We start from the raw sequence: 20,873 nt of genomic DNA on the forward strand, positions 1-20,873 counted from the left end.
GTCCAAAAATGTCCCATCACGAAGCTGAATATGCAGCTCTAGCATTTAGCCCAGGTGCTGTGCTACTGAGTGCTTTAACTGAGATCGCACTTTTTATGAAATTGCACTCACAGTAAAAAGAAAAAAAAGTGTTTTAGCCAGTTTCTTTATTACTTTTTATATTGTACGGTAAATATGTTCTTCTATATGTGAATCCTATAGTATAAGTTTATGGCGAATTTGTGCATAATGAAAAGCCTATATACTGATATTCTAGCATTTTTTGAACATGCATACTGTCGGTATTGATTTAAATGTGGACTTTCAAAACCACGCTAATGCATCAGTCTCAGTCACTTAATTCAATTTCTGAAACACACAACTGGGATTACACCATCTTTAGACCTCAGCATAATTTTTTTGTTATGTGCGTTCTGGTCACTTATATCGAGTTTGCATTTAAAGTTGTGCGGACAGTTCTTACAAATGCTTGATTATTTCTTGCATTGTTACCTCACGCATTGCACACCTAATACGTGTGTTAGGTGCAAGTCTACTTCTGCAATGCCCACTCAAGTATGTGTGCACCATGCCACTTCTAGTTTTGACAGAGTATTGTAAAAAGTTAATGGTTAAGGAATACTAGTGATAGCATTAATCAGTGCATTAAAGAAAAAGAGGGCTTGGGAAGCTTAAGAGGTGCTTTTTGATTTTGTCGAGAAATCTTAAGTGGGTCAATACCAAAGCAGAGCATTGTTTTCTGAAATAAAAAATTTGAAAATAATGTTTTTTTTTCTTTTGTCTTTTGAAACTATCTATAAAACACTTTTGCAGGATTCTTAAATGCAGCAGTAGCTCCTAATTAGGGAGGTCAGTGATTCCGCTCTTGTGTCAATTGTGCCAAAGTGTGGCAAGTTGAATTTATTGCTCTATCCTGATATAAGACCAGCCTAACTGCATCAAACTGTGACAGAGTTTGCTTCAATGTCTTAATACTTTGTGCCGAACTGCACTAGAGCACGAAGGCACTGTTTTGTGTAGCGACATTTGTCGACCAGTTCTGCGGATAACTAAGTGTTATGTCGTGGTTTTTGTGGTTGAGTGTTATTTCATAAAGTACAATTATCAGTATTCAGCATTTCGTTTATTCAGTAGTTTCTGAAAAAAAAAAAAATCACTGAAGAGGTTATTCAAGAACACCGGAGTGCATGCATCCTTATTTTTGCATTATCGAGTGTAATATGAAGAGTTTTCTAGATGATTTTCACTATGAGATTTCCAATGAAACGAAATATTTTTAGTTCTTCATAACAGCCCCATAATAATTCAGGCACTTGACTGTAAGTGCAACAGTGCACTGCAGGATCTGAAATTAGCTGCTTCATAGGGCTTGAAGTTGCAAAATTAGCTGCTCCAAGTTGCTCCAAGGGAGACTTTTGCTGCTCCAAAGTACTCGAAAACAAAAGTTTTGCTGCTCTGAAAATTGGTACAAATAAGGAGTGCTCAATAGCATCACTGTGGAAATGCATTTTGAGATGAAATAACGTATTGATTATGCCATGTATTGCAAAAATGCTGGCAGTTCCCACTAAGTCGCGCAAAGCTTGGCACAGCGAAGCACGGGTCCATAACAGCTTGTACTCCCTGTTGACCGATGTGTCAATAAGAGTAGACCGCCTTGTACTCCCTGTTGACCGATGTGTCAATAAGAGTAGACCGCCACGAGATGCGTGGCTTCCTTCTTGGGAGTACGCGCTGTCTTAGGATGCCCCATCACTCTCTGGACACGATCAGGTGTAGCCAGGCTATGCATTATAGAATGGAGGTTGCACACAATTTCTCCTTTGATGGGCATGGCTTAGCTCTGTGTATGCGTGGCTTAGCCTGGCAGTGCGAAATCTGGTAACTAGACGACACGATACTTGCTTCCCCTTCCTTTCTTTTCCTTTCTCCCTATACTTTTCTCTCTCTTTTTCGGTGATGTTCTCCCTGTGTCTCCTCGTTTCTCTTTCTCATACTTTGCCAACCTTTACTCTCTCCTTATCGTTTTCCTTCTCCTCACCATCACAATTGTCCTTTTCACGCTCACTTCTTTTGCTACACTGCACTATGCAAGGCAATGCTGTTCTGTTAGCGTTCCTGAATAGCCGAGTGGTTAGAACGGTTTGCATTGGTATTGGAGGTATGCAAGTTGAAATCCCGCCACTAAAAAAAAAAGTTTTTTCTTTTGAAAATCTTTCTCCTTTATAACCTTCTTTCTCTTTCTCCCTGTACTCATTCTCTCACCCATCTGGGTTGTTATAGCAGTGAGCTATGGGACTTGCCCAGATTTACTGGCTTATACCCTTCATGATGACAACAGTTTTTGGGCATGGTCACACTTTGTCAAACCAGAACAGCTTCACTGTTAAAAAATATTTTGTGGTCCAATGCATTTCATAGTGAAGTTGTTTTACGTGAACTTCATTATTTGAGCTCATGTGAATATTTTTCCTGCCTCCGATGCTCACCCCAAGATTTCTTTTGTGTGCTATGCAGATTAACCACGAAGGAAACGAGACGGCCCTTCAGTGTGCTCTCGTCTCTCAGCTGGACGTGCGGTGGGACTTGAAGCTGAACGACTCTTTTTCGTTGACTAGTAAGTAGTGATTTATCTGACGGTCAAACGACCTGTTTATATTTACAGTGTGTAGTGGCAACAGGGCTTTATTTTCTCATTAGGCACTCCCAGAAAAAGGGATCATTATTTAGCTTATATAAAATGCTTTGGGAGCTTGGTTAACCTCCCCGCCTTTCCTCTCCATTTTTCTGTGCTGGCATTGGGCCGATTCCATTGCATTATCATGTAGCATTCTGACCTCTCCTGTGAAGAAAGATTGTGTTTCTTGATACTCTCTAAAGGCGGCTCATAATGAATTCGTGCTTTAGTATGTACTTCTATAAGCTGTCTAAACGTTTGCCAAGTGGGCAGATAAAAAAATCTGACTGTTCACTCTCTAAAGGCGGCTCATAATGAATTCGTGCTTTAGTATGTACTTCTATAAGCTGTCTAAACGTTTGCCAAGTGGGCAGATAAAAAAATCTGACTGTTCAGTACCATCTGTCTCTGCATTAGCTGCAAAAGCTTGTAAAACTCTTGCTTAATTTTTTCAAAGGATTTATACGGTGTGCTTGCATCTGTCATCATGACAATGTCCAGCCAAATATATTGTTTCTTCTAACTTTCTGGGGTCTGATAACATTACCTAGAAGAGGAAAAGTTGCGCAGTTTCTAAACAAGGCTTGTATAGATGCTACGTCTGGCTGTGAGAAAAATTGCCAAATAAATGTGTAAATTTCAGTGTCCATAAATTTTCCCGCCAGACATTAGAAAACTAATTCTTGTGATTTGTGATAGCTGCAACATTTGAACATGCATTCCCCTATTTTGGGATAAATCAGTGGGCTATATATTTCTCCTTTTTCTTTTTTTAGCTGTCAATCAAATGGCGCTGGACTGGGTATCCGGCAACTGGTACTTCCTGGACGATGTGCGGGAGACCATATTCCTTTGCAATGCCTCTCTTTCTGTGTGCGTCACAGTGATTGACGTTGGACTGAGCAAACCCCGTGGCATTGCCCTGGACCCTTACAAAGGGTCAGTCTTTGCTTCTTTTTCTCTCTTTATTATTCACCTTCCTGTTTGGGAAGTTGCCCTTCGTCTGTGAAATGCAGTCTCGGTAGCTGGTTTCTACTTCAATCTCTAGCACTTTTTCTCGGCTAATGTGAATGCTACGCACATTAAGGGTTAAAGCTTTTCCTTGACGACATAAACCTTATGTTTGGCTGAGTGGTGATGTCGGATTACGTGACTGGCTAGGATGTTAAAGTTTGCTACCTAAAATCAGCAATACCAACGTGTGTCTGTACGGAAAAGTCGGCCATCTGAAACTTTCAAGAGGTGCTTGATGTCATGAGCATGAGTAAGCACTACTATTGGATGGAGCACTTATGCACATTCACTTTGGGGGACGGACAGTGGTGGCTGTAGGTGAAACTGAAATTTTTTCTTACATTGTAACCAAGGGTATAATAGCATTTGCTTATTTAATTGGTGCAGAAGTTGAAAAAAAAATCTGGGAAATTGAGCAAGACTTGAGTAACATTGCATTGAATTTAGGGGAACTTGGCCCACGTGCACTGCCACGACAGACAAGTTGAAGAGCTGAAAACATAATGATTGCAAATGCAGTTTAACATTATTGTTGTCGGTAACTTCTCGGCGCCTCTCGCGATCCTTGATTTCAGGTTCATGTTTGTCACGGAGTGGGGCAGTGCAGCGCCGGTGTTGGAGCGCGCTCACCTAGATGGAACCGAGCGTACCAAGCTTGTGGAGCAGAAGATTGTCTATCCTTTTGGCATTGCCGTTGACCTGCCTAGGGAAGAGGTCTATTGGGTCGACACCTACCTCGACATGGTGGAACGCATCAGCTACGATGGTTCGAGGCGCACCACTGTTTTCCGCGGGGCTCCCGTGAGTTGTTTTGTCTTTTCTTGTTGAGAGTGCTGATTGTAAACCTGTCACTTGGATTGCGTCTGTTGTCTTAATAATGCCGTCCTCGCTGGCATAACCAAACAGATTTGTGTTTCCCGTAACTGTTCCGATAGTTTTCTATAGATATCGCTGGCTTTTCTTCTATGTAAAAGAAGTCTGTATTGATTGTCCTTTTTTTCATTTTCTACATGTATGGGGGCTGTCCGAAATTTCCAGGCCACTATCCCAAGTGCTCATATGGTAGCGTGGCCTTGTAACTTTTGAACGCCACTGTATGCAATTACCATTTGAGCCAGGCCCAGTGCGCACTGTGCTGTAGTTGACCCTGTGTGCAGAACACAGCATACATTAACTGTGATCAAATTTGTGGAATGCACCATATATTGTGAAATTTCCATCTCATTCCTAATCATGCAGTTTTTTTGAAGTTTGACTTTTTGCATGAGCTGTTTAATTTCCTTGCTATGAGAAGAAAGCCTTTCGGGTGTTCTAAGAACAGTTAATGCGATACAACCCTGCTGTCTTTGAGTTGCTATGCACCTATGCTTCCCTCTTCAGGCAGTCATTAAACAGCTTTTCTGTGAAAAAAACCCTCGTGCAGATTGTACTTCTTGTTGCAGATGCGCAACCTGTATGGCATCACGGTGTTTGAAAACTACCTGTACGTGACAAGTTGGCACAGCAATTCCGTGGTGGTTGTGCACAAGTACAACCAGAGTGACATCCGCACTGTGAAAGCCAACCTGACAAGGCCATTCTCCATTCACGTTTACCATCGTCAACGGAAACCCTTCCGTGAGTGCTCATCTGGCATCGGACAGTGAAAGCGCACATTTTAAAGTGAGACAGCTGTGCTTATACGGTGAAATCTTGACACAACGAACCTCAAGGGACCGCTAAAGGTCTCGTTATTTTAAGACGTCATCGTAGTGAAAGTATTAAAAATATGCAAAAAAATTGTAAACTTAAACATGCGAGTTGCCTACCTGTGCTGTGTATACATTCGCGATCGCGTTACGCTCAAATCAGCTCGAAGAAACAAACATGATGTATTACGGAACCAGGGCACATTTATTTGAGGAAGAGCGGGATCTATCCTGATGTGGGCAGCTCGACTATTGAAAGATGCACTCTTAAGCATGTGCTTGTTTTTATGCACTGGGAAGCATCAGCGCCAAATACAGCCGATTCATCATGTTGGTTTGTGCGTGCCGTTTCAACATGGTCTTTGCTCTTGTCGCCACTTTGTTATCACGACAAATGGTATAGATCTTATAGGTCGTCAGCTAATCTCACGTTCATGCTTCGTCGTCGCATTGCGTGTAGAGTTCGAGGGTTAGTGAAGCGAGCATTGGTAATCATTGGCAACTTCATCCCATACACCACTCGGGTCGCAATTTTCACTGTAGTAGCATTCCTTTCATGCTGCTTGATCTGCATGCAACAAGCATGCAGATCAAGTTGCCTGATTAAAACAAAGGCAACGAGGTGAAGCCTGACGCGAAAAAAAAGTACCAGGCGATGATAGGGCTATTGTGTATTTGAATAGGGTCGGCAAATAGAAAAATACGTGGGCGTTCTGACGATGATGATAATAGTGGCAGGTACGGTGCTGGGCATTATTTTCACAGTCATGAAAATAATGTAACTTTTTCAAAAATAAGTAACTTTTTCAAATCACTAGCCATTATTTTGAAGTGTTGTAGAGATTTAAGGGGGAGAAAATTTGGTACATTATTCTGAAACATTTGGTATTCTCAAATTCGCAGTAGTGAAATATTTTTATATTATACCAATGGACATTTTAAGGGGGATTTTGGAAAAAGTCATTAATCTGAAAAAATCGTTATATGGAGGTTTGCTATGATGACATTTGACTGTATTAAAAAAATTGCCCTGCAGAGTTAATACTTGTAAGCTGAGAGTTCTATACTTGTCTTAAATGCTGAAACTAGCCATCCGTACAACACTATCTGTGGTCTTCTAGCATTTCAAAACAAGAAGCTTAGATTTTTTTTTTGTGCGTGTGTGTGTGTGTGTGTGTGTGAGCGCGCGTGCGTGTGTGTGTACAAAAAAAGTGAGTGCCAGGGAAATGTCCTCATTGCACCGTTTGAAACTAATAACTTTAATGAGAAACAAGTGTTAAAATTTTTTTGTATTTGTAGCATAGCTAGCTAACGCTCCTGCAGCGTTGACAGGGGGTAGCCAAGTATATTCTTAATTTGAAGATATTTGCGTGCTTTTCAATTTGGCAGCTTGTTTGCAGTATTCAGGTAACATAATTTATTGGCTAAAAATGCGGGTGGTATCGGAAAACCAGCATTCATTCAGAGCTTTTCATTGATTGTGTGCTTAATATTTCATTGTTGAAGATTTTGCCAGCATAAGAGTTTTTATTTTATTATATTCAGACTAAGTAGTATTATTAATGTGCTATATATACTCTTCCTTCACTTTTTCTTGTCGTTGTGCATTGGTATGTGTTACCATGTGTTACCATGTGTTACATGAGAACATAAACCTATTGAGGGGGCCCCTTTATTTTAGACATACTTTTCTTTGGCCTCATACGGTCATGTTCCTGCCGCCGTTATACAGCTAACGTAACAACATACAATGTTTCTTTCTGGGCAGGTGAGCACCCTTGCAGCCAAAACAATGGAAATTGTGAGCACCTGTGCATACCATCAACCATAAAGGGGACGCTGACAGCCCAGTGTATTTGTCGGCCTGGTTTTCGCCTTGCAGATCAGGGACGTTGCATTGGTAAGCACCACCACCCAAGGACACATGTTTTTTGCCAAAGTTCCAGTCAATTGGGCGTGTGGTTACTGCCAGAGCGTACTTGACCAGGCAATAGGGACAGTTTTTTATGCCATGCCGTACAATGAATTAGATGCGATTCTTGGGCAGTCGTTTCTATTCACAGATATTTAAGCTATATGATTTCTGTCTTGACCAGAGGAATTCGAGACATCATTAATGTTATGTGCAACTACATACACATTTTTTTCTATTGGTTTAGAGCAAAAAAGAAACCAGGGCTTTTGTGTGTGACTTTTTTAGTTTATGGACAAACAGTTGGCCTATTGCATATTGGTAAAAAAAAAAAGATCAATGCTAGGGCATCAGGCACTTGCCTCGACGCCGCCTCATGGGCGTGCTGGGTCGCCCAGGTTTGGTCGTCAAGAGCGGGTCTCCGCACAGCCTCACGGAGCTTCGACGAAAGGGTCATGGCGTAAGTGTGTCTGTAATGTGCCGGGCACTTCCACAGCATATGCGGAAGCATAGCCGGGTGAATGCCACGGCACCGGCAGTGGGAGGTTGTTGTGTACACGTCCGGGAATATGAGGTGAAGGCGGGCAGGTGAGGGATATGTGTTTGTTTAAAGTAGACGCAAAGTGGTGGCCTGTGCCCGGCCACTTAAACCTGTTGGTTTCTTACAATAAAGTTTATTCCTCCTTCTCTTCCCAATGCTAGTGCATGTGCACATTTCATGCTGCAGTTTTTATTTGCCTTAGAATGATTACATAATTCTCATGCAACATATCCTACTGCACTCCAGAACTAGTCCTTGTTTATCACCACCGAGCATAGCTTACATATATGTTAATTTGATCCAGCTGCCACTTCACTCCTCATGGTTTCTCTTAAAGTAAAAAACTTCCTTCCCTTGTCTCACTACTAACCCTGCTTAGTTGACTTCCATTGTTCAGGAGCCCATTGTTTCGTGACTCCTGAACTTGAATTTATCCAGCTGTCTGTGCTATATTTATTTGCATTTTCTCGGTTTAGTGGTGGCTCCAGCACAGTTCCTGCTGTATGCACGTGGGCGGCCGGGTGCGGTGAAAGGTATTTCAACAAGTGATGACTTTCCCGAGTCCAAGGTGTTCCCACTACTGCGGCGTGAAGTGATGGCTCCCATACGTTCCCTCAGTCGCCCAACCGCTTTAGACTATGATGCCAGGACTCGCACCGTCTATTATTCGGATGCCCAACAATTCGTCATTGAGCGCCAGGGTCTGGACGGATCCAAGAGAGAAGTGTTCACTTCTAAAGGTACCTACTTAACTCAAAACTTCAATTCAACATGTTGGGCCATGTGTATTGTTTCTGTAAGTGCAACATACACTTGTAGATGTCTTCCTGTGTGAGCTGTATGTTGGGCCCACATGAAAAATGTGCTGAGAATCAAATAATTCACGAGCTTGATGAAGTTCGGCGAATGAGCTTGCATGTTCATTGTGTTTAAAGGACCATAAAGCCCCAATACATTATTACAGTCGAACCTATTCATAATGAACATGAAAGTGCCGCAATAAGTGGTCGTTGTATCAGTAGTTCGTTGTATATGAACTCGCCTTTAAAAACATTCACTTAGCAGCCAAAACGTTTTCTTCTTTTTGTATATTTTTAAAAATGTTAACAACTCTCCTTTGACAAGTCAAACCTCGGGTATTAACCGACGCCCACTGTGTGCTCACGAGTGAATTAAATCACATTCTCGGTGAATTCGTGCCGTTCCACTGAAGTGCGCTATCGCCACGTGAAACCAATCATACGTGGCTAGTTGCTTGCAGCACCTTGCTAGAGGAAAATTTTGGTGAGTGTGAGTTCAACTGAGCCCTAAGTACGGAATTTATTTCACGAATGAATCTTAAGTGTGATCTACATGTTTTGCTATCTTCAGCTGTGTGCGACTGTATAGATAACCATGAAGTGGGCTGGAGAGAAAGCACATTGTATAGTACAGTTGCGCACTATGTTTAACAGAGTCGCTCTTTAAGTTAAAGGTGCTGAACTGCATAAGTATTTTTTGTTGTGGTTCATACGTTCGTCTTCTTCTCCTCCAAGCGTCTGCTTAACAGAGTTCACCATTGATATAGTTTTTATCAATATAGTTTTTTTAATTGTAGAAATGAGCACCGTATCCAAAGTGAGGAAGGCAGGTGAAATGAAGTGGGAGGGTGCTCATCATAACCTTGTCACTTTTGTTTTGGCACGGTATTTCATGCCAACCATTTTGTCTTCAGGCCTAAACAACTGCGAAGGGCTGGCTGTGGACTGGGCGGGTCGCAACCTGTATTGGACCGATGAGGGACATTTGGGCATCTGGGTCGCACGACTGGACAATGCCACACTGCGCCGGCAGCTCGTCTCTCTCAACATGTCACATCCAAGGGCCATTGTAGTCGACCCCAAGAGGGGGTGAGGCCTGTTTTTCACTTCTTAATGGGCATTTTGGTGCCATAATTAATGTACTCAAGTATTAAAAATACCGATGTTTTGTTCAACTGTCATAACTAAGTGCATTTAAGTACAGTGAACAATACTGCTCGCTTCGTAAACTCGATTTGCAAGTCTCCGATAGAATCTGTGTGATGGAAAGACCTGGATTACTTAGTGTTACTTGTTTCTGCATATTGCAACTTGTAAACCGCGGCCTAGAATAGATCGATGATCGCTAGGAAAAATGCACTTTCTGGGCTTTGGCACGGCACAGCGTTCGATATAGCAGATGTCCTGCTGTGCGGGAGTTCGATGTATGGGTGCACCGGATCCATACTTTTGCATGGGAAGTCCGAGGGGATTTCTCAAGTGTTCGATATAGCCAATAATTTGGTATAGAGTCTGATATATGCGGGATCTACAGTATACACAAAGCATGACGGTGAAGCACATAAAAATGAAAAGAGGCCAATGTTTCAGGACATTTCCTGAAATGTTTCTCTTAATTAGACAAGTGTGCGGCACTCACTGCAACCTCTCACTGTCCATGCACTTATACAGCTAGTAAGTGTGATTATGACTGGCCTTGAGAGCTACTTAGGATGAGGCTGTGGTGATTTGAGACATTGGGAGCAGTAAAAATTTCTTTTCTCAAGCCACCCACACTTTTTGGACAATTCTGCAGATCATGAGGAAGCTGTAAAGTTGCATGTCAACTGTGTTGTCGGGAGACTGTCGCTAAAGTTTACTTTCAATTCTTTTCCTCCCCTCCATAAACTGATGATGTGATGATTATGTGGCAGAGGGGATTGTGTCTATACAGTAGGCTTACGAAATTGTTTGTGCAGGAAAATATGTAATAGCTTGTTTGATTGAAGTGTTGAAACATGCTTAAGGGGGGACGCGGCCTTTGAAAACCGAAAAATCGCGAAAAAGTCGATTTTTGGCAAACCACATATTTGGGCAGTATGTGTCATAAACTACCTTTTCTGTAAATATCAACGTCTAATTCGTCGCAAAACCATTTGAAATAAAGTTTAGAACATGCCGCGGCGGCCCTCGAGCGGCGCGCGAGCGCTCAAAATACCCCAACTTGGCGTGATCGCAGTTTCTCGACCGCTCAACGGAGCGCCGCCATTTTGGTGTTGTTTTGTTTGTGAATTCTTGCTCTTTCTTTCCCCGCCACCTGCGTCGCCGGCGGCAGCGCAGGAGAGGAGCAAGCCGCTCATGATTGGAGGGCTCGCGAGAGCTTTCAAGTTTCCCGCGGCTGAGGCGCGCAGCTGGGATTGGGCGAAGCGCGCGCTCCCCAAGGACGCGGGGGAGCCCGCGACTGCCATTGGCTGCTGCGCGCGATGACGTAGCGCTCTTGCGCATAATGCGGCCGATGCGGCCGCTCGTCTGCTGCTCCTCCGTCCGGCGTCTTTGTGTTCCGCTCGCTTCCGTGTATCGTTGCAGCCGCTCGCATACTCTCCACGTTTCAACTGTCTTCGAAACGATTTTCAACCGTCTTTACGAGACGATTTTTAACCGTCTATACGAGACCGTTGTTGTGTTCGCTCACGATGCGCCCAACGAAAAAGAAGACGCTACAATCGTTCGGTGCAAGGAAGCGAGCTATGAAGCTTGTCCGCGCGGCGAGGCTCTCCGCTCGCACGTGCGCCGACGGTACCTGTGGGGCAGCTTCTGCTTCATCTACGCAAGAGAGTAGTCGCATCAACGCGCCTAGCAACGGGACTCCTGCTCCGCCGGTGCAAGAATTTGTCGTTACAAGTGCGCCTGGTGTCTTGTGCTCATCGACAGTGGCTTCCGCATCTTCTCTTTCATCGGCCTCGAGTGCGATCACGTTGTCAACTGTGCATTTGCGAACAAGTTTCCTGACGTGCGAGAAGAAAGAGGCGGCGGATCAACAACCCGCTGCTGTGCAAAGAGAACTTGGCGCTATGCCAGCGACGGAGCGGAAATTTCAGGCAATGGAGCGCGATCATGAAGCTGCCACCGCTACAAGTGAAGGCGAAAAATTTTTCCTTGTGCAAATGGATGCCCTAGACGACCTGCTATCTCGGACCCTGTGCCACCGGTGCACCGCGATTGGGATGAAGGTACGAGGAGGCACCCAACTTGGACTTGCTGCAAAGCTTGAGCTAGTATGCTTGCATTGTGGAGTAGTTTCAAGCTCATGGAGTTCATCTCGTCAGGATGACACAAAGGCCTTTGATGTGAATGTAAGAGCCATTATGGCAACAAAACAAATAGGCAAAGGACAAACAGCTCTCAACGAATCTTGGGCAGCGATGAACGTGTCCCATCGTGGCCTCCATCACAAGACCTTTCAGAAGCACCTGAAGAAATTCAGGGAACCGCAGATACAATGCATAGAAAATTTCTATGCAGAATCTGCTTCTGCTGTAAAAGCCACTTACAAAGAAATGGATCAATATTTCACCAGGGATATAACAGTTTGTTATGATGGAACATGGCACAAGCATGGGCACACATCCCATATTGGAGTCGGGGCAATTATCGAATACCATACGGGCCTTATCTTGGACGCCGTTGTTCTGTCTAATCAGTGCCTTGGTTGCCAAGTAGGGCCAAAACCTGGAGACGCAGACTATGCATGCTGGCTGGAGAATCATGTGTGCCAGAAAAACACCGACTCTAAATCAGGGATAATGGAGGTTGAGGCAGCTATCATCCTCTTTTCACGCTCACTGTCGAAGCACAACCTCCGTTACACAACGCTCGTGTCTGATGGAGATAGTGCCACCTTCTCTGCCCTTGTACAAGAAAATGTTTATGGACTGATCCCCATTTTAAAAGAGGAATGCCTGAACCACGTTCAGAAGAGGATGGGGACGGCACTTCGCAACCTTGTGCAGAAAAGTGACAAGGCTTTGGGAGGGAAGGGCAGGCTGACAAAGGCCCTCATCGACAAGTTGACAGATTATTATGGCTGGGCCCTACGGAACAATTCCGATGATGTGGCTGCAATGCGGCGGGCAGTGATGGCATCGTACCACCATGTGACGTCGACGGATGAGGAGCCGCACCACGACTTGTGCCCAGAGGGTGCAGACTCTTGGTGTCGTCACAATGCCAGCAAGATTACCGGTGTTCTACCTCCGAAGCATTCGTACAAGCTGCCACGCTATGTTGCAGATGCACTTCTACCCATTTATGAGAGGCTCTCACAGGCTTCTCTTCTGCAACGCTGCCTGGGAGCAAAGACGCAGAATGCATCAGAGTCCTTTCACTCAGTGCTGTGGTCCCTCATGCCCAAAGAGCAGCATGCTTCACTGATTGCTGTGGAGACAGCACTGCATGATGCAGTGCTAAGATACAATGCTGGCTGCTACAGGGCCACCCAAGAGCTAGCTTCATCAGTGGGGCTAACACCTGGCCACCTGGCCATTCAACGGGCAGCCGAGAAAGATTCTCTGCGCTTGAAAAAGGCTAAGAAGCGATCCCTAGAGAAGATGGAAAGGCGGCAAAGAAAGAGAGTGCCAAAGGACACCTCCAGTTACGCTGCAGGTTCATTTTAGAACTGCCTATGTGCTCAAAACTTTCAAATGTCGTTTTCTCAAAATGACTTTTTTGGCTAGTGAGGCTGCTTATTCCAGCCATATCTCTGGAACCACTCATTGGATTTCCATAAGTCCTTTTTTTATTATGTACATGAATAAATTTCTGAGGGGGGGACAAGCCCATTTTTTCAATATATTGTGTGTGTTATTTATTATATTTAATCAAAATTTGATTGATAATATCCTAATCACGAACACAAAGTTTGATGGTCTGCTATAACTTTTCAGCAAGGAAATTCAAAAAAAGGGCTCTGTTACCCCCTGGAGTATCAATCTGGGAATCATCATAGTTAATTTCACAGTTCCAGCACCTTTTGAAAGTTCTCCAGGCCTGGAATAAGAGAACCATGTGCACTAACCCTGATATTCTGCTGTAACTTGAAAACCAGTGAACATAACTTGATGAAATTTTGTAGTTCTTCTAATGCTTTTGCTATAAGTCTATCCTGAAAATTTCATTAAGATATCTCAATAAACAAAAAAGTTGGTATCCGATGATAGCCTCCCCCCTTAAGAATTCTTCAATGTTAGAAAAGTGTCCTTTTGTTGATCAGACGGGCTCTGCTGGTCTCTTTCAGGTACATGTACTGGTCTGATTGGTCAACTGAACCGTATCCACCAAGTGATGGCCGAGATGGAGGAAAAATTGAGAGAACATACATGGACGGTTCGCACCGCGAAGTGTTTGTCTCACAAGACCTGCACTGGCCGAATGGCCTGAGCATAGACTACGCTAACCGCCAGCTCTACTGGTGTGATGTGTACTTCCATCGCATTGAGCGCATCGGCCTTGATGGCAAGGGGCGTGAGGTCAGTTGTGCCTTACCATTGTTGCAATGTTTCGTTATCGTCGCCTGATTTGTATTTTAGATTGTGCTGGACTCCTAATTAGTGTCGCCTCTTTTGAATATGTCATTAAAATCTGGAGGACACTGGTTTGGTTCCCGGTCGCAGCAGGCACATATTAATGAAGGCAAACGGTGAAGCCACCAATGTATTCGGATCAAAGTGAACACTAAAGAACCCTAGAAAATCAATATTGATTTGCAGTCCTCCACTGTGCTGTGTCTCATAATCATATTGTGGTTTTAGCACATAAAATCACAGAATTAAATTTTGCTCTCGCCCCTAAAGTCTGTTTCTACTGCAGTAAATTCACCCTTTTATGGGGGCCGACTCATTTTGGATATTTTTTTGTTTATTTCTTCAGTGATCTTGATCAAACTGCACAGGCTTATGCAGTTTTTTATTCTGATTTCAAATGTGCAATTACTTTTACTATAACCCATCTTATTCCTGAGATAACTTAAGCTTATTTTTTATCATTTAAGGCCCCCACAGAATAAAAAGTGCTTAATCAAAAGTGATACTTATAATATGGCAACATAGCCTTATGACTAGAGATTGAATTTATGCAAGAGTTTTTTGTTTTTTGGCATTTCTTGGTTATTTTACAGCAAAATGAACTTACCATTTTCAAAGGCAGTTAGAATTGTGTTACAATTTTGATGAGTATTTAAGTAAAAAAGGCTTGTGCTCTGAATTCTGCTCCCATACTTGCAATCTATACACGTACAGATTTCTATTGCAAAAAGAATTATTGTTATGCCTGCCCTAGCAGCAGAGTTATGGAGGACTCAAAATTGAACAGTCATAAATTTACTTTTTTGACTAGAATGGAAAAACTGATAACACCCAGCTTCTTCAAAAAACATCAATCACGATGTGCATGTTTTACAATGCTTATAAAAGCACTCATAAATTGGTAGTAGAGCTTCGGACACAGGTACCGGCTAATAATAAAGAAGCCTCAAAGTAGGCTCTCATTTTTTGCGGGTTCTGCATTGTCCTAGCACCAAAAATCTGGACAGTCAGAATCAAATTACAAAAAAAAGACCACTTCCTGGTGGGTGAAAATTTGCAGAGATGGAATAATACTTGTAGAAACAAAATATGTCAATTTAAAAAAAAATGAATTTTTTTGTCACTTTTCGGTGCCAAAGAACAGTCAGCTTTGAATATCTGTTCAAATTATCATAACTTTATTATAAAAGAATCATAGTGCATTCATTGGAATTGTGGGGGTGCTGACACCCCCCCCCCCCTGTAAAGTTGTCTGCGCCGCGTCGCGCACGTGTCTCGCCCCAAGGCTTTATTTTGGTGGGGACTACCGCCGGGCGATAGATGGCGTCGTGTTCGCTTTGAGTACCACTGTTGGTAGAGTGGTAGCGCCGGCGGTGGCCCCTGGCGGAAGGCAGGCCTTGGTGGTGGGCAAGCGTTGAGCAAGTCTCTTCTGCGCGTGGCGGCTGTCGCGAACGGTTGTCTGTAGCGTGGGCCCCCGGTGCTCAGCACCGCAGGCTTCGCGCCGGGGTCCCACGTGGAAAGTCAGGCGTTGGCGACGCCGCCTTGGGTATGTGTTAGTGTGTTAGTGTGTGTTTATCATGTTATTGTGTGTTTAGTGTGTCACTGCGTTATGTTGTTTGTATGGTAGCGTGTTAATCGAAATTGATGTATCATTCGGCGGACGATATCGTCGTCTAAATTAGTTAATAAATGTATGTATGTTGTGTGCGTTGTACGGACCGCGTCTGCGGTGTCCGTTCACTCCAAGAGCGTGGCGTGACGATGCGCTCGTTCGTCTCGCCGAGACCCCACAGAATCCAGACATAGACACCCTTACTTTGCCTGAAAATTGAAGCTGAGAGAGTTAGTTTTTCGGAAATATGGACAAAACTTTCATGCATAGTCCTCAAGTTGCGCATCAGCTGAGCTTGGTGATGGAAAAGTTGTTTGAGTATTGTTTGTAACACTGTGAAATGGCCACTCACCATTTTTTTCTCGCACTTGTTACTTTTTAAGACTACCTCACATTTTTTTTTTTTTTTACTCAGGTGCTGGTAGAAGGCGAGCACTTGGACCACCCATATGGCCTGGCCCACTTTGGAAACTACATCTACTGGACTGAGTTCCAGAAGGGCCACATTCTTCGCTTTGACACGGTTTCAAAGAACATCACTAAACTCAAGACTGAAAACCCGCCCCTCTTTGAACTGCGTTTCTTTGATGAGGCATCGCAATCGAGTGAGGGCATTGCACTGGTTATCAATATTACTGAATTAGTAGTATGTTTTACAATATTGGTTGAGGCTTTACACTGGTTCCCAGCTGTTGATAATGAGTGTCAATCGGGCTTGTGCAAATAGTGGTTTGGTTCGAATAACCTTGAATTGAATTTGAATAGTATATGTAGCATATTATTTTGAAAAATGGACATAGTTGTCACTACCCAAGCAACCCGCAAAATATATTTAAAAAATTGGAACAAGGCCTGTGCCAATGCCGTTCCTTTTGGCTCAAAGGAAGTGGAAACAACTTTGAAATAGTAGCAGGATTTTGCTTTTGGTAGAATGCAAGTGGTAGCCTGTAAAATATGTTGCATTGTAAAATTTACTATACTTAGAGCATATATGCCCATACGAAAATCTTTGAACTGATGAAATGGGCATGATGAGTCAATGTGAAGGTAAAATATGTTTATTGAATTTTGCAGTGAGGTTTCGCAGCCATGTGAATTTTTTCTGGACGGGTGTTTTCTCGACTTAGTCCCCCTTTACGGCAGGGAAACCACTTTTACAGGGAATTATATGAGTACTTGTGTACGTTTAAATAAATTCTTTCACGGCTTAGCATTCCTCCACTGGAGTGAACCAACCTTTACAGGGGATTACATGTGGATTAGCATTCACCTATTCATTCATTTCGAATACTCTGAATTTTTTGATAACTTAAATTCAAATCGAAGTGAATTTGAATACAGCACTATTCGTTCGAATATTCGAAGCATTAGAATATTTGCACAAGCTTAGTGGTAATTATTAAAATTAAATACTCTGTTTTCGATAAAGAACTGGGCATATTAGATACCGTATAAACGTGATTGCAAGTCGGCTCGAACGCAGGTCGACCCTCTCCCGCCCGCCCCAAATCGCACGTTTATTAAAAAAAAATGATATGTGGTGGCCAGTATAATGGTTCATTCTGACATCACTTTTGTCATAGCATGCAAAGTGCGCTCAGATTTTAGTAAAAGCACCTTGGTGTCCAGTGTTTCTAAGGAATTTTTTTGCTGTCGCAAAGCATGCTTCTTAATCATTTGTAAATTTTATGTCTACAAATTTTTTTGACAACGAAAATCTTTTTACAAGCCTCATCAAATTTGTTCTGAAGTGGTCTGGCCTTATTGTTGTTTGTTGATTGACTGTGTATGCACGCACACCTATAACTTCACACTGTGCATGAACAGTGGATCTGATGTGCAGGACATCACTTGGAAATAGCCGGTCAGATGTTTTACTATGTGGTGAAGCATCTGCCTTTTCTTTTATTACTTGGTTGGAAATATAAAAAATCATATTTTGTGCAAGAATAGGAAGAAAATGGAGGGGTGAAAACTAGATAATGCATGGATTGTCCCATGGGAGCAAGAAAGAGATATAGAGAAACAAAATAGACAAAACTGAGAGGGGTGAACAAATGATTTACACTGCAGTGTCCCTGGTGTTGTCTTTTCTCATTTGCTTTTCAGTGATATCTTGAGCATTCTTTATATGTTACTTGACGAAGTTCTGTCTCAATAGCATGGTGAAAAGTTCAGTTGTCAAATTCATGTCAATTAGGCTGTTCCTCTTCCTCTTGTCAAATTTGCAGCTGCCAGCGGTTGCAGCAGTGACAATGGTGGCTGCTCACAGCTGTGCTTGTCTATTCCCGAGGGTCACTCCTGTGCTTGCGGGGACGGCTACTACCTGGCCACTGACGGCACTACGTGCCACCGTAAGACCGCATTCGCCCAGTCTTCTCGTAGCCACGAGAACTATCGACAAGCGCTTCCTTACTCTGCACATCTTAGTTACCTGTCACGAAACTGAATTCGGTAACGTGAGCACTGTTCGGGGGCTGTTTAGCTTCCCATGAGATAAATGTGCTTCTGGATGGAGAAGTTTAGGTAAAACCAAGAGACCTTGATAAGTGCCACAGTAATATGCTGGAAAGAAAATTTCATACAGAGAAAGTACACATTACAATAGAAACAGTATACCGTATTTACTCGATTCTACCGCGCCCTCGATTGTAACGCGCACCCGATTTCCACAGCGAAAAAAAAAAAAACGTAAGACATCGATTGCAACGCGCACCTATTTTTCTCGCTGGCCCGCACGATCACACCACTCGAAAAAACGACTCCTTTCGGGAGCGTCTTCCATTTAAATATGAGGTACGGGCGAAGCTTGTGCCCATCTGACGTGTAACAGAGCATTGCCGTCACTGTAGTTTTACCGTGGACCGATGTCAGCACGCGAACTTGCTTCGCCCCATTCTCGACGGTTGTGGTGCCAGTCATGTCGAAGTGAAGAGGCGTCTGATCGGCATTCCCGATTTGCCCAAGCAGGTAGCCGTTGTTGCGCCGCAAGTTTAGGACGAACCTCTGAAAACTGAAGCTTTTCATCGTACTCCTCCGCAAAAATTTTCGCATATGCATGTTCCCCTTCGGAGAGAAAAGCCGTTCCTCTTCATAAAGCTAGTTAGCCAGCACCTGCTCGCTTTAAACTGGCTCCGCATTAGACCTTTTTCTAAGACTAAATGCATAGCCCGCACTTGGAGCAGTTCTGTCGTCACGGGCCGCTGTGCCGCTCGCTGCTCAAGCACATACTCGCCGAGCAGCTCTTTAATTTGCGGAAACCGACCCTGATGTGGTCCACTGAAGCCTTTACGTGAAGCTTTGCTGTCGACAATCTTCTGCTTTTGTTTCCGCCGCTCCCGCACGCACGTTTCGGGAACTCCGAACGACCGCGATGCGGCCCGATTTCCGACCGTTCCTGCACACGTGATGACTTTTCTTTTAAAAGCGGCATCGTGGTGCACTCGAGTTTTTGGAGTCGGCCCTTCCACGCCGTCGATGCTAATGCACTACTAGATGACGAACTCCTCAGCACACGTACGAAGTGCCGCACATGGGAAACACATAGGCAGAAATTGCCGACGCGCCATGCCGACGCACGTAGGGGGCGGCCATTTTGGATTTGCCGATGGCAATAGATTTACCGTAATTTTTTCGTTCGTACTCGATTCTAACGCGCATGCGATTTATGAACTCGCTTAACCGGAAAAAAGGTGCGCGTTAGATTCGAGTAATTACGGTAGATTTCGTTTTATGTTACTGGTAATTTGAAGTTTTCATTCTTGACAGCATTTTGTGCTACTTAGTGTCAGCACTGCCCTAGAGCATCTAGTCCAATTGAATATAAAGACGTTTGGCTGGCGTGTACAATTTAAGACTTCTTTGCGTATGGGCATGCCTGTTAATGTGACAGTCAAGTGATTGCGTGTGTTGTCACATGATGATGCGTAGGGTAATGCAAGACTGCATGCAGCTGCATAATGGGAGCTGGTGTGGCCAGCGGAGGGTGCATTTAACAACCTATACCCATATAGTTTTATTTGTGCTTTGTGCACTTAAAGCCTTATAGGGTGTTAGAAGCTACCGTCTCTTTTAGCGTATGTAAGCATGACTAGCCATCAGGTCAATGTTTAATCTGTCGGTTTTCTGATTCTTCCATTATATTCATGAGATACAATCTCTTATTTCTCTTCTTTCTTTCTTTTATATTTAAACATTAAGGGTCGGCAAACTATACCGAGCCTTCACGGTGTCGTGAGGGTGAATTTGAGTGCAAGACCAACCAGCGGTGCATCGATAAGCGCTATCTTTGTGATGGCGACAACGACTGTGGTGACAACTCCGATGAGGACTCTTCACCATCTGGAATCTGTGGTGAGCTGTGTTTCTTGGATTCATGGATTGAATGACCCCGTCAAACTTTTTTTGAGAGCTTCAACGAAACCAGTTAAATCGCTGCACTTTATTGTCACCAATATTCGTGTTTAGTACTGTTTTTGTATTAAAAAAAAATTCGCCTGCTGGTATTTCATAAAACCCTTGCCACTCCTTTCATATTATTGTGCACCTTTTATGTTTTGTTGAACAAGAGGGTCATCGGCTGGATATTTTTTGGATACTGTGAGTAAGCAGCGCCCCTAGCCAAAGCAGAATTTAAAAAGAGAAAAGTCTTATTGAGCCTCAGACTAGGACATATTTTTTGGCTACTAAGAAGGTTTCTTCCTGAGAAATCTTTATGGAATTTTTTGCGACTTCACGCTACGAACCGGTGGTTGTCAATTTGCCATTCTTAAAAAAAAAAAAACTTATTTCTGATGAAGCATTGTGGCAATTCAGGGGGTACAGGACAGGACAGTAACACTGTGCTCATACTATTAGAACTTCTGAGATCAAATCACACGGCAGAGGAGTAGTAGCGTTTGGTCCTGAGATCTTGCCGATGTAAGGTCTCAATGCGACGGTGGATGGGCCAGTGGACGGCGGCGAAATGATGGAGGCTCATGTATTGTGACGGGTGGGTGCAGGTAAAAAGAAGCTCGGACCATGTTGTTAAATCCCACCAAGCAGGCGAGAAGTTTCAGGCATCTTTTTG

At 43.5% G+C, this 20,873-nt stretch overlaps 3 protein-coding genes across 4 annotated transcripts in view; all 3 read left to right on the forward strand.

Annotated features, from left to right (window-relative positions):
* LOC142804037 (uncharacterized) overlaps nt 1–20,873 on the forward strand; it is an 81,000-nt gene that overhangs the window by 48,423 nt on the left and 11,704 nt on the right. The window lies entirely within an intron of this gene.
* The window catches only part of LRP1 (LDL receptor protein 1), a 188,429-nt gene that overhangs the window by 23,722 nt on the left and 143,834 nt on the right, over nt 1–20,873 (forward strand). For both annotated transcript variants that reach the window (XM_075890495.1, XM_075890505.1), the window contains 11 exons: nt 2,518–2,617; nt 3,454–3,616; nt 4,267–4,492; nt 5,134–5,308; nt 7,148–7,279; nt 8,309–8,572; nt 9,547–9,721; nt 13,905–14,136; nt 16,218–16,407; nt 18,034–18,156; nt 20,003–20,155. In XM_075890495.1, the coding sequence (XP_075746610.1) occupies nt 2,518–2,617; nt 3,454–3,616; nt 4,267–4,492; nt 5,134–5,308; nt 7,148–7,279; nt 8,309–8,572; nt 9,547–9,721; nt 13,905–14,136; nt 16,218–16,407; nt 18,034–18,156; nt 20,003–20,155 (1,933 nt within the window). The remainder of the gene's footprint in view (nt 1–2,517; nt 2,618–3,453; nt 3,617–4,266; nt 4,493–5,133; nt 5,309–7,147; nt 7,280–8,308; nt 8,573–9,546; nt 9,722–13,904; nt 14,137–16,217; nt 16,408–18,033; nt 18,157–20,002; nt 20,156–20,873) is intronic.
* On the forward strand, nt 11,194–13,405 carry LOC142804025 (uncharacterized). Its single transcript, XM_075890516.1, has one exon. The coding sequence runs from the start codon at nt 11,305–11,307 to the stop codon at nt 13,282–13,284; it is 1,980 nt and encodes a 659-aa protein (XP_075746631.1). The 5' UTR covers nt 11,194–11,304; the 3' UTR covers nt 13,285–13,405.

The sequence above is a fragment of the Rhipicephalus microplus genome, chromosome 1, assembly GCF_043290135.1.
Source record: "Rhipicephalus microplus isolate Deutch F79 chromosome 1, USDA_Rmic, whole genome shotgun sequence".
Classification (NCBI taxonomy): Eukaryota; Metazoa; Arthropoda; class Arachnida; order Ixodida; family Ixodidae; genus Rhipicephalus; species Rhipicephalus microplus.

Excerpts from the sequence above, each read along its gene's own strand:
- LOC142804025 (XM_075890516.1), top strand. The coding sequence starts at position 11,305 with ATGCGCCCAACGAAAAAGAAGACGCTACAATCGTTCGGTGCAAGGAAG.